The following is a 13,212-nucleotide window of genomic DNA, read 5'->3' on the forward strand; positions in this document are numbered from 1 at the left end:
ATCATTTTCTGTGTCCAGTGGGCATGCTCACTAGTTTGTAGTTACAGATTTACTCAAAAGAACAGAAGAAATGTTAGAACAGGCCGTCTGGTTCAAGATGCCTGCCCTTTCTTTGCTTCATCTTAATCCTGTTTCCTGGCTTTTTCTCCATACCCCATGTGTCTCTCCAACTCCTTTTTACTCTTTGCTTCAGTTGCTTTCCTTAGTAATTGATTCCATATGTTTCTCACTTGTTTGCATGATATCATTTTGTCTGAGTTCCTTTAGCGACCCGAGTTTCCTAGATTGTATCTTCTGTTGGATGCTTCATGAACTGTGCTCATGAGGGCTGGGCTGCTGGCACTGAGATAGTTTTGTTTTAATGCTTCAGTGTTCCTTTAAAAATAAATCTAACGTACATTAAAGAATCGTGGATTCTTGCAAAGAGATACAAAATAAGCAATACTTAAAAAATCAGGACAAATATTGAGTTTTCCAATCTTAATATGTTTTTATGCCTCTAGAAGTAAAATTGTTAGTATAGGCATCTAGACAGGTGGGAATGGATGGCTCAGGGAACTCTGCTGGCTGACTCTGGGCAAGTTGCTTCAGCTTTCTGTGCCTCCGTTTCCCCACCTGTAAAACAGGGCTAATGATCACTCCTTTGTAAAGCACTTTGAGCTTGACTGATGAAAAGTGCACATAAGGGCTGGGTATTAGTATGGGAAGTAGTGTCTTTCACCTCTACATTGGCAATTCTAATTCAGCCTAAATCAGTAGTTGACCAATTTCTGTTATCATCTGATGGTTCTTTGATGGCCAGTGTGAAATGACTTTGATGGTATCAGTCTTGTTCTCTGGTACACAGGTGTGGATCACAAAAAACATCATCAAAAGGTATTAACGGACACCCTTGTTTGGAAGTAGAGGTGAAGCATTGTATGGAGATTAAGCTATTTTCTCATTCCTAGGGGTGATCCCTCAAGGACAGGGGGTGCATACAGAGAGGGTAGTAGGAGTGGCAGGGGAAGTCTGGACTGTCACTGCCCACATAGTATCTGATCTTTGGACTTCAGCCTCCAGGACTGTCAATCCAGTATCTTTCACCAGGCCTAAATTCACACACAAAATTAAATACTGCAGCCCTAGCTGAACCCATGAAGAATGCATGTGCACACTCAGTCAAGTAATTGCACAGGCAGAATGGCTAGCTACTCAAACAGTTACCTACTTCTAAATGGAATTGCTTATTTTGCATGCACAAATGAATGTTTTGCATATTTAGGTGCCTGTGCTTGGGAATCTGCCCGTTAAAGTGGAATTAGTCACTAAAAAATTATATGTTTTTTCTAACGGCCAGCACTTCAAACTCCACTTCGGAGCTAAAATTACTGAGCAAGAATGGCCAATTTTCTACATTAAATATTTTCTTCAAAAATAAAAAAGGAATCACTAATTGCCTATTAAAATTCCTTTTTTGAAATGAAGGTTATTTTTGAGTATTTCAGGTACAGGAAAGCTTCTGATTGTTTTATGTTTGTGTCACTTAAAAAGAGGCAAAGCAATTCTTAAAAAAATACTTGAGGCAGAAAAATGTTGGCTAAAGTTTAGCCTGCAGTGAATAAAATAAACATCTGAAAACATGGACCTATAATGGGAGTCCTGATGTTTTTCTTAAATACAGTGGAAGCTGTAAACTAAAGATGGGCCCACACTGGCACCTACTATCCCAACCTCTTTCACGTTTGGAGAGCAGGGTGTTTCAGGATCAGATTTCTGGATCCAAACCATCCCCTATGGTTTGGGTTCTGAGCTGAGCCCAAACCAAGAAGAAGCCTGTTTTCTACTGTTGCCAAAGATCTTGTGAGAAAGCTGTTTTGTGAGATTTTGGCGCAAGGTGCCAGAAATCGTACAAGAATAGCTTTCAAGCTTTTGGTGTCATCAGGTCTGACCCTGAACTTTTGAATAATGGCTTTGGCCCCAACTACAGTCTTTTGATACCAACCTTAGTACAAACCTAGCCCAAATGCCATCACCATATGCTCTGTTACTCTCTGATATTAACATAAGGTAAATTCTTAAACAGCATCTAAAGTTGTACACAGCTCATGCTCATAAACATGAATAACGTTAGAGTAACGTTAAAAATGTGACTTTTAATGTTAATATTGGAGACTAGCAGAGCAAGTGGTGTTTGCATGTGCGTGCATGAACTGCTGGGCTGTGGACACACTTTCATGAGTTCTTCGGAGAGCGGGTTGGTCAGAGGCTGCTTGTTCTTTCTCCACCTCCTCCTTGCTTCCATATAAGCCTCTCTTATAATTGCCACAAAGATGTGGTGTGATCACAAAAGGGAGGGAGATGTCTTTGAGCCCGTCTCTCTATTCAGATGTGCTCCCCCCTATGGAGAGGTTTGTGAGCTCTTACCTTAAACAATGTACTCGCCGGAATATGTTGATCTTTTGTGTGTATTTTTAAATTGTCACTTAGTTTGGCAAGGTTTATCGTTTTAAATTCCACTTGCAAATAGGCAGGCCCCAACTTTCCCCGGCAGGGGGAGATGGTAATTATAAAGTGCTTGTTAATAGGATAAAGTTTGTTTTCTTTAGCTTGACTTCAAAGACCCACCTCCACTAGTATTTTTACTAGAAGAGCTGGAAGCTATAAAAAAAAACATGAAAGTGAAGAAAACAAGGATTAAGTGCCAAAATCTATAAAGGTTTTGGTAGGTGGGGAGGGAGAGAGGAGCCATTTTTGATGCCCTATGTTTGTACAGCTGCCTATAGAGTAGTAAGAATTCACTGCAGCTGTGAGATTAGAAAAACAGGAAATCGCCAGCTCACTTGTAATATTGATCTTTAACTCCCCTTTATTTTTTAATCCCTCCCTTTACAGGAATGTAGGATCCTGAAGAATTTTTCCTCTTTGAGGGCCATTGTTTCAGCACTACAGTCCAACTCCATCTACCGGTTAAAGAAGACCTGGGCGTCTGTTCCAAAGTAATCCTCCCACTGTCCTTTTATATCCTTTCCGCTATGACTGGCCCACAACAAAAACAAAGTACAGTTATGCTTAGGGCATGTCTATAGTACAAACTTTTGCTGACCCAAATAATGTCGGCATAAGACCGCCACAATTAGTATATTGTTTGTGAGCGTGCGTACTTGGCTTCCTGCGTTAGCAATGTGCATGCTCACCAAGAGTGCTTGTGTCGATGCACGGTGATGTGCACCATGGGTAGATAGCCTAGTGTGCATCCCCCCACCATCCAATCCACTGTCTTTTGGGAAGTTTTTGGCAAAGCACGGTGGGGCAGATGTGAGTCATGCAAGGGTGACTGGGAGCAAGAGGTCAGTTTCCCAGCATGCAACTGTCTCCGTTCCATAATGTTACCTAGATCTCATAATTTTCGTGCCTTTTTTAAAAATCCCACAAACCCACGCAGCCGTCCTCACTGTCCCCCATTTCTGACAGAAGCATGGAGCCTGCACAGCTCTGCACTACTGTCATAAGCATCGCAAGCACAGGACGCACAATCCTCTGGTATTTGCAGAGCCGTAAGAAAAAAACTAATCAGCATGGAACATGACGATTTCTTGGAGGACAGATTGCTGTGGGACATAGCAAGAAGCAAATCAAGGTGATTGGTGGCATTCACAGGGTAGCTGCCGATGTTGGAGCACCGCTTCTGGGCCCGAGAAACAAGCACTGACTGGTGGGATTGCATCATAACGCAGACTTGGGATGATGAGCAGCGGCTTCAGAACTTTCGGATACTCAAGGCCACGTTCCTGGATCTGTGTGCTGAGCTCAACCCAACCCTCCAGAGCAAGGACACCAAGAGGAGAGCTGCACTGACAGCAAAGAAGCAAGCAGCAATCGCACTGTGGAAACTTGCAATGCCAGATTGTTACCGGTCAGTGGGCAATCATTTTGGAGTTGGAAAATCCACTCTGGGGGCTGTTGTGCGTGCAAGACCATTACGACTGTGACTCTCGGCAACGTGCAGGACATAGTGGATGGATCTGAAGCAATGGGATTCCCAGGCTGCAGTGGAGCACTGGACGGCACGCATATCCCTATTTTGGCACCATACAACCTTACCACGGAGAACATCATCAACAGAAAGGATTACTTTTCATGGTTATGCAATCTTGCAAAATGCTAAGCCAGCAGCAATAGGAGTTGAGGAGGCTCAGCACCTCAGTGGATGGGTCTCAGTGCTGACCCACCTTTTACATGTTTGATTGTTGTCTAGTCCTTCATCGCTGTGGAAAACTGGATAATAATGATGTAGGCTTGATTTAGGGTGCTTTGTAATCAATAATTGACTTAATTCCTCTTCTGCCTAGGGACAGGATGCTGATGTTTGAAGAGCTGTCCGATATCTTCTCAGACCATGACAATTATCTGACTAGTAGAGAGCTGCTAATGAAGGTGAGAATGAGGCTGAGACCAAGAGTTATGAGCTGTGTCAGTGTTGAACTCCGCCCTCTCCCTAACCAGTCGCCCAAACCCACCCCCCGGCTCCATTGTAGGGAGCCTTACAGAGCACAGTTCTGTGACATGCAAGGAGTGTGCATGCCTGCTTCCTGTGTGACCTTTCTGCCCTGGCACAGCAGAATTGCATTGGTTCCACTTGCACTGAGGCCATACACAAATGGAAGGTTGGGATGGATTATGGGATTTGTCTACTAGTGAACAGGTGCTCTAGAAGGTGTTGAGGTACCTGTTGTCTCACTGAGGAGCGCAGCTCAAAGAAGTTGCAAAATAGCACAACGGCAAAGGATGCAGAAGTACTTCCCACAAATACAGCTGTTCTAGATAGCCTTTCCATTAGTCATAAATTCATCTAGAAAGGTTCGGTACTGACGAGCATAAAAAAATACAGAGACCAGATTCTCAGCAGCTGTAAATTGTCATAGCTCTTTGACTGCAGTGGGAGTGATGCCAGTTTACTCCAGCTGAGGATTTCATCCAAGATGTTCGTCCAAACTATCCCCACCTTCTTGGAACTACAAAACAGGGCTGGGAATCTGGAAGGAGCAGGCTTCCTGCTGTGTGTGTGGCCAGAAATGCCACAGAACAGTCTATGCTGCAGTAGTCTGGGAATTCTGCTGTCAGACCGGATAAACCCCAAAAGTTCAGAGGTCCCTAAAAATGAGAGATACTGGCAGGGAAACATGTTGGTATGAACCTTCTAGAAACTAAGGGAAAGTTCAGTTAGTTTTCTCTGAGCTCTGTCTAATTCACTCTGTTTCTATCCAGTCTATATCTAGTCTGTCCAGGAGTTTATCGTTCACCTCAGCATTATCGTGTCAAGCACTGAGTTTTGGGCAAAGGTTCAGCGGTGGCGGGTGATTTTATTCAAACTTGGTGGGCAGTAGCTATTTATGAGCCATTTATGAAAACATTTTACAGCAGGTGAAGCGGTAATAAATATTGAGTGGAGTCCATATCTATCCAGAGCAGTTTAATTAACTAAATGTTAAACATCCCTGAGAACAGACCTATTGGATCCTGCCAGCTCTTACTCTGCAAACCATTCTGAAGACAATGAAATGAGCTTATGATGATCTTGCGCATCTGTTCTATTAACTTCGTTCCACTCGTGACAACCCCAAGACTTGCTTCAGATGAAGCCTGGAACTCTCTCTTTCCTAATTGTGAGGACTGCCACATCCTTGAATAGTCTTCCCAAGGAAGTTGTAGCAGACTCATCGCTTGAGACATCTAAAGCTGGAGTGGATCAAAACAGCTGAATATACTTTTGACAGGGCAGCATCTCTCTCCTGTCTCTTTTCTAGATACAAACTGCTGGGAGACCTTCTTCTGTTCAAACACCTTGAACAATTTATTAGTGTTCTCCCCATCACTTGTGCAGCATTGTGTTTACAAGCATACTGTCCTTGGTTCACTCAGCCAAGAAGTGTGGAGACAGAAAGGATTTTCCCCTGCGAGATCTCTCCTGGCTCTGACTTGCAAAAGCCTGCCAGTCTCTCTCTGCTTCCCTCAGCATCTCCTTCCTGTGCCTTTTCTATTTTCTAATCTAATGAACTCATTAGCCTTTTGGGCTCTGCTCAGCCCATCCCAGCCTATCAGTTAGGCACAGCATTACCCCTCAGGTTTATTCTGAGGGTGATCATAGAATCATAGACTTTAAGGTCAGAAGGGACCATTATGATCGTCTAGCCTGACCTCCTGCACAACGCAGGCCACAGAGTCTCACCCACCCCCTCCTGTAACAAACCCCTAACCTCTGTCTGAGCTATTGAAGTCCTCAAATCATGGTTTAAAGACTTGAAGGGGCAGAGAATCCTCCAGCAAGTGACCCGTGCCCCACGCTGCAGAGGAAGGCGAAAAAACCCAAGGACTCTGCCAATCTGCCCTGGAAGAAAATTCCTTCCCAACCCCAAATATGATGATCAGCTAGACCCTGAGTATGTGGGCAAGACTCACCAGTTAGACATAATTGACATAATTGTTGGTCAGTGCTCAGAGTGCTGGTACAGCTACTGTTGCCCAACGCTCTGTCACAGTACTGTATGGAATAAGCCAGAAGTGGCTTGGTGGGTGAACCAAGAGGTCTTTCCATCTCTAAAATCTAGAGCACTACAAGCCTGCTGCACCATGTGCATGAGTATTTCTTCTGTGGTTTGTAGCTTATTTAAATCAGCTTCTGTACCAAATGATGAGAGAATAACCAATGTGATACCAATTTTTAAAAGGGCTCCAGAGGTGATCCTGGCAATTACAGGCCAATAAGCCTGACTTCAGTACCAGGCAAATTGATTGAAAATATAGAATTATCAGACACATAGATGAACATAATTTGTTGGGGAAGAATCAACATGGCTTTTGTAAAGGGAAATCATGCCTCACCAATCTACTAGAATTCATTGAGGGGGTCGACAAGCATGTGGACAAGGGGGATTCAGTGGATATAGTGTACTTAGATTTTCAGAAAGCATTTGACAAGGTCCCTCACCCAAGGCTCTTAAGCAAAGTAAGCTGTCATAGGCTAAGAGGGAAGGTCCTCTCATGGATCGGTAACTGGTTAGAAGATAGGAAACAAAGGATAGGAATAAATGGTCCATTTTCAGGATGGAGAGAGGTAAATAGTGGTGTCCCCCAGGGGTCTGTACTGGGATCACTCCTATACTGATAAATTATCTAGTAAAAGGGGTAAACAGTGAGGTGATAAAATTTGCAGATGATACAAAACTGCTAAAGATAGTTAAGTCCAAAACAGACTGTGACGAGCTACAAAGGGATCTCACAAAACTGGGTGACTGGGTAACAAAATGGCAAATGAAATTCAATGTTGATAAATGCAAAGCAATGCACATTGGAAAGCATAATCCCAACTATACATATAAAATGATGGGGTCTAAATTAGCTGTTACCACCAAGGAGAGAGAGATCTGAAAACATCCACTGAATGTGCAGTGGCGGTCAATAAAGCTGACAGAATATTGGGAATCATTAAGAAAGGGATAGATAATAAAGACAGAAAATATCATGTTGCCTCTATATAAATCCATGGTATGCCCATATCTTGAATACTGTGTGCAGATGTGGTCGTACCATCTCAAAAAAGATATATTGGAATTGGAAAAGCTTAAGAAAAGTGCAACACAAATGATTAGGGGTATGGAACACCTTCCATATGAGAAGGGATTAATAAGATTGGGACTTTTTGGTTTGGAAAATTTATTTGAGAATAAACAAAATTTTGTCAAATAAATAAGGGGGATATGATAGAGGTCTATAAAATCATGACTGGTATGGACAAAGTAAATAAGGAAATGTTATTTACGCCTTCTCATAACACAAGTACTAGAGGTTACCAAAATGAAATTAATAGGCAGCAGGTTTAAAACAAATAAAAGGAAGTATTTCTTCACACAAAATGGAGGACCTGTGGAACTCTTTGCCAGAGGATGTTGTGAAGGCCAAGAATATAACAGGGTTCAAAAAAGAACTAAATAAATTCATGGAGGATAGGTCCATCAATGGCTATTAGCCAGGGTGGCAGGAATGGTGTCTCTAGCCTCTGTTTGTTTGCCAGAAGCTGGGAGTGGACTACAGGGGATGGATCACTTGATGATTACCTGTTCTGTTCATTCCCCCTGGGGCACCTGGCATTGGCCACTGTCGGAAGTCAGGATTCTGGGCTAGATGGACCTTTTGTCTGACCCAGTATGGCCATTCTTATGGGAGTCCAGGCTACTAAGTTCCATTTCTGTCTCTAAAAGAAAAGGAGTACTTGTGGCACCTTAGAGACTAACCAATTTATTTGAGCATAAGCTTTCGTGAGCTACAGCTTATGCTCAAATAAATTGGTTAGTCTCTAAGGTGCCACAAGTACTCCTTTTCTTTTTGCAAATACAGGTTGTTTTTGCAATTTTGTCAAATAAATTGGTTAGTCTCTAAGGTGCCACAAGTACTCCTTTTCTTTTTGCAAATACAGGTTGTTTTTGCAAATACACGGCTGTTACTCTGAAACCTGTCATTTCTGTCTCTGCAACTTACTGTTATATGGCCTGGGCATAGTCTCTAAGGTGCCACAAGTACTCCTTTTCTTTTTGCAAATACAGGTTGTTTTTGCAAATACATGGCTGTTACTCTGAAACCTGTCATTTCTGTCTCTGCAACTTACTGTTATATGGCCTGGGCAAGTCACTAAAACTCCTTGTTTTCCCCAGCTATAAAATAGGTGTTGTATTACTCATCTATCTGGTAGGAATGTTGGGAGTCTTGATTAATTAACATTTATAAAGTACCTTGAGATCCTACAAAAGGAGCTTTACAAATGCAAATTATTATTTATTGTTGTTTTGGGATTCACTAGAAAATGGGGGTCATAATCTCAGAAATAAATTAATGCCATAAGGCAAAGGCTACGGAACTGTTATGAAATGTGGCTCCCATTCATACAGTTATTGGAAAACCTAAATCCCTCAGCCTCGAATTGTGCAAATCTAAAACAAACACTTTTATTTCATGAATGTCTCCTTATTACTCAGAAAACCGTAAAGGTTAGTCATCATATCATAGAGTCACTGTATAAAAAAAGAAAAACACCATTGTGTTACATAACAGAGGGGGAGATGTTTATTTGTAAAACTGCTGATTGTGAAATAAGTTAGAGGTCTAAGGACAAAAACCCAGAAGCTGGGTTCGGATGAAATATATGATGCATATTCAAGCTTCTTGAATTTGAAAGTGTCAGTTGATTTGTGGTTCTTCTAAGCTTCGCCTGGGCCAGGACTGTTTTGCAGACAAACTTCCTTGTGGGAATTTGGTACAATTGTTTCCAACAAACCCCAGAAGTGCAGAAGCATAAATGTTTTGTTTTTTGTTTTTTTGTTTTTTTTTTGAAACAAGCAAAAAAGTTAAGCTCACATTTCTGAACCTCAGGGCAGTGTGGATTGGGCTCAGTTGTGTGAAATTTCATGTATTTCAATGCTACCAATAATGTCCCCCATTAATTGCCCTTTCATTCACTTCATAGGAAGGAACATCCAAGTTTGCAAATCTGGACAGTAGTGTGAAAGAGAACCAGAAAAGGACCCAGAGGCGGCTTCAGCTCCAGAAAGATATGGTGTGTGCAGCATGCTGTTCTCTCTTTTCTCTGAATTTATACTTGGGATAATCCCATCTGTAGTGAATTATACATAGAAGCAAAATCCAGAAATGCATTTTAAGAAAAAGAGCACATAGCACATTATACACTTAAAAATTGCAAAACATGCATTATACCATGCAAAAACCCTAGAGTCAATACAACAGTGAGGGTGAGCAATCAAGTACACCGTGTCAAGAAACTTAACAGTGAAGATTGAACACTCAGCCTTAACTCTGTTCCTTTTTACACATGACCTAAAATAGCCTTTCTGCATATATTTCTATAAACAGACATTACAGTATAAACCAGAACATGAACAGGAGTTTGTAATACATCTTTATGTACTGTACAGATATTATATGGTGGGAGCTGAACTGCCAAGCTGTAACAGCATCATTGTATGCAGTGGTGGTGTAGCCATGTCAGGTCACAGGATATTAGGGAGACAAGGTGGGTGAGGTAATATGTTTTATAGGACCAACTTCAGTTAGGGGGAGAGACAAGTTTTGGAGCTTATGCAGAACTCTTCTTCCAGTTTCCCAGCCCTGAAATAGAGCTCTGTGTAAGCTCAAAAGTGTGTGTCTCTCACCAGCAGAATGTGGTCCAATAAAAGAGATCACCTCCCCCACCTTGTCTCTCTAAGCTGTCACAAGGGTGACCAGAGAGCAAATGTGAAAAATCGGGACAGGAGATGGGGGGTGGGGGTGGTAATAGGCACCTATATGAGACTAAGCCCCAAATATTGGGACTGTCCCTATAAAATCGGGACATCTGGTCACCCAGCCTGTCACTGAGCAGATAATTTGAGAATCCCAGCTGTCCTGTGATCCAAAAACTCCATAAATTTACTAAAATGCCACAGGAAGTGTATTTACAAAACATAAGTATCTATCAAATGCCTGAAATAAGGACGTGCTGATGGCTGTAAAAGACTGCAGGAGTTGGAGGAGAAGTGGTGGTGTCAGAGTGTTTGCTGTTGCACCAATCGCCACTTGTCTGTCCACAGCAGGAGTAAACAAGGGTGCCTAGAGCTACTTCCTTCACTTCCACCTCCATCTACCCAGTGCCCAGGCCAGCTTCTCAGGATTGGATATAGGACTGAGGACTTGGGCCTTAATTTCAAGACTTTCCGAAATTTATTCAAACCGCCGCATGAGACAGCAATAAATGATTGATGGCTGTAGGCAGATATCCATAGCCTCTGACTGGCTGGTTGTCTTTCCTAAGGAAGAAAGGGAGCTCTTATTCAGACTCCAGTAGCAATCGCTATTACCCTTTAAACAAAGCTGTGTGAAAATAACCAATTTTTACTTGGTAAAATGTTTACTGCAAAAAACCAAACATTTTATGATATTACGGGAAAATTAGTTCTGGTCAAGGGGAAATTGTCATTCACTTCAGTGAGTTCATGAAACACACAGGCACTCCCAGGATTTTTGAGAGATCCGCTTAATTTTTATGGAATTTGGACGGATTTTTATAGGAGATGATTCCATAAGACGTGCCTGTTTCCATTTTTGCCAGTGAAAACTGCTTTTTACCCTGATGAAACTGGAATGTTTGCTGAAACAAACAGCTTTCTCAGACAAACTGACTAGGAGGAGAGATCTGGAAACTGGAGGAAATGGAAGCAAAAGCTGGCTTTCATTTTTGTTGACTGGCAGATATATGAATCTTTTTGCTGGTTTTAGTAGCAGTGAGAATTTTTTTCTCACTGATGTAGAATCAACCCTGACTCCAAATAAGGTAGAAGACTTCAGAAGATTGAAAGTTGAGTCCTGAGTTAATTAGAACACAGTGATTATCCCAAGGAGGACGTACCCAGCTTGGAAGGAATGTAATCACACAATTTTATAACTTCATTAAAAAGCAAAGACCCACCGAGATGAGCCATAGAAAAAGGCTGTTTACACAAGGCGTTAGGAGCCATCTGCACAGTCTGAAGGGAGCTGTGGGATGCTGGCTTTTGTGCTCCTTTTAGCATATTTTACACTCATTCCTCCTGTAGGACAGCAGTAGGAATTCTGTGTGCAGGAACTAGTGTTGCAGAGGCCCTGAATATATCCACTCTTCAAAATCCAGTTGTTCATTTGAATAACAATGGCCCCATCCCACTCCCATTGAAGTCAACGGCAAAATTCCTATTGATTTAAATGGAACAGAATCAGACCCAGAATTTTACTGCAGGCTTTCAGCTGACTACTCTCTGTATAATATTTTATATCATAATGTAGCGGCTTGAATTCATAGCCTCTCTCTGACAATTAACCAGACACTGTTCTGATTGTCTGCAGGGAGTCATGCAGGGTACAGTCCCCTACCTTGGCACCTTTCTTACAGACCTGACCATGCTTGACACAGCGCTGCAGGACTATATAGAGGTAGGTTTGTGCAGCTTCTTGAATTCTAACCCCTCTCCCTGCAGTTGTGATAATTGGGCCAGCAAATTTACTAGCCACCACTAAGGACAAATCTTGATGGTTCTGTATGTTTCGCTTTTGTCACATTCTCGTATGAAACATTCACAGACTTATAGAGGAGTTTGCAATGTCAAAAGTTATAGATGGGGAGGATGAGCAATATTTTTATTAGGAAAAAAAGATCTCTACTAAATTTAATAATGGAGCTTATTTACTAGGGCATTCTTAAGTGTGGTACTTTATGCTCAAAATTTATATTTTGCTTGAAAAAACCCTAATGAGAGTATAAAAGTTTTTATTATTTTATTTTAATTAAAACTTTTTTAAAAAAATAAACTTCCACCTTCTGTGTTGGGAAACTCAATACCACAATTTTGTCTTAAGTTCAGCTCTTCAGCTTGAGAAGTTAAGTTCTTCAACATGGTCTTAGCTCATTTTGTAATCATTTGAGCACTGAAGTTCTTCGTGGGGAAGGATTCTCCCTCCTCTTCAGCTGGCCAACCTTAGTGTAGGCAGGGAAGGACAGGACCAAGAGATCCTGACCAGGGGGCAAAGGTTCCATAGCATTTCAAAGGTGAATAGAATGGATGGATCTGGCGGCGAATGAGAGAACTGGACAAATCACAGATGAATTATGAGTGAATGGGACATGTGTGGCCAGGTGAGTGTGACCAAAGAGCAATGAGAGAGAATGGGGGGGGTGATTTGCAGGAGAATATCTTGCACTCTAGGGCCAGCATTTTGAAACTTGGCTGTTTGAAGTTAGGCTCCTAAATCCTTATTTAGGCACCTGTATAAAAATGGTCTGATTTTCAGAAGTTTTAAACCCCTCAAATCCCAGGGAAGTCATTGGGAGCTGCAAATACTGAACACCTTTGAAAATCAGCACACTTTTTTGGGTGCTTAAATATGGAATTAGGAGCTACACTTTAGGTATTCAAGTTTGAATATTTTGGTGTTTGTAGTGAGGATGAGTTAGAATGTTTTTGGCTGGGCTGGTAAATTTTCTTGATAGTTTTGCAAGGATGATCTAAAGGAAGCAGCTATGACTCAGAATACACACAAAACTTAATTCTGTACTGGGTTTGTTTGCCAGTTGTGTGTGTACACGTATCCATGTGTGTTCACTTGGCTCTTACAAACTCAAGGTTTGGGAGCACTGGCTTGAGCCACTTATAGTGC

The 13,212-nt window shown here is 41.8% G+C and overlaps 1 protein-coding gene across 5 annotated transcripts in view; it reads left to right on the forward strand.

The window, feature by feature from the left end:
* RGL1 (ral guanine nucleotide dissociation stimulator like 1) overlaps nucleotides 1–13,212 on the forward strand; it is a 117,960-nt gene that overhangs the window by 84,703 nt on the left and 20,045 nt on the right. For 4 of the 5 annotated variants that reach the window (XM_084636284.1, XM_084636285.1, XM_084636283.1 and 1 more), the window contains 4 exons: nucleotides 2,875–2,978; nucleotides 4,332–4,416; nucleotides 9,497–9,586; nucleotides 11,905–11,991. In XM_084636284.1, the coding sequence (XP_084492410.1) occupies nucleotides 2,875–2,978; nucleotides 4,332–4,416; nucleotides 9,497–9,586; nucleotides 11,905–11,991 (366 nt within the window). The remainder of the gene's footprint in view (nucleotides 1–2,874; nucleotides 2,979–4,331; nucleotides 4,417–9,496; nucleotides 9,587–11,904; nucleotides 11,992–13,212) is intronic. The other variant, XM_084636286.1, reaches the window with a different exon arrangement.

The sequence above is a fragment of the Lepidochelys olivacea genome (assembly GCF_965140295.1).
Source record: "Lepidochelys olivacea isolate rLepOli2 genome assembly, chromosome: 8".
Lineage (NCBI taxonomy): Eukaryota > Metazoa > Chordata > Testudines > Cheloniidae > Lepidochelys > Lepidochelys olivacea.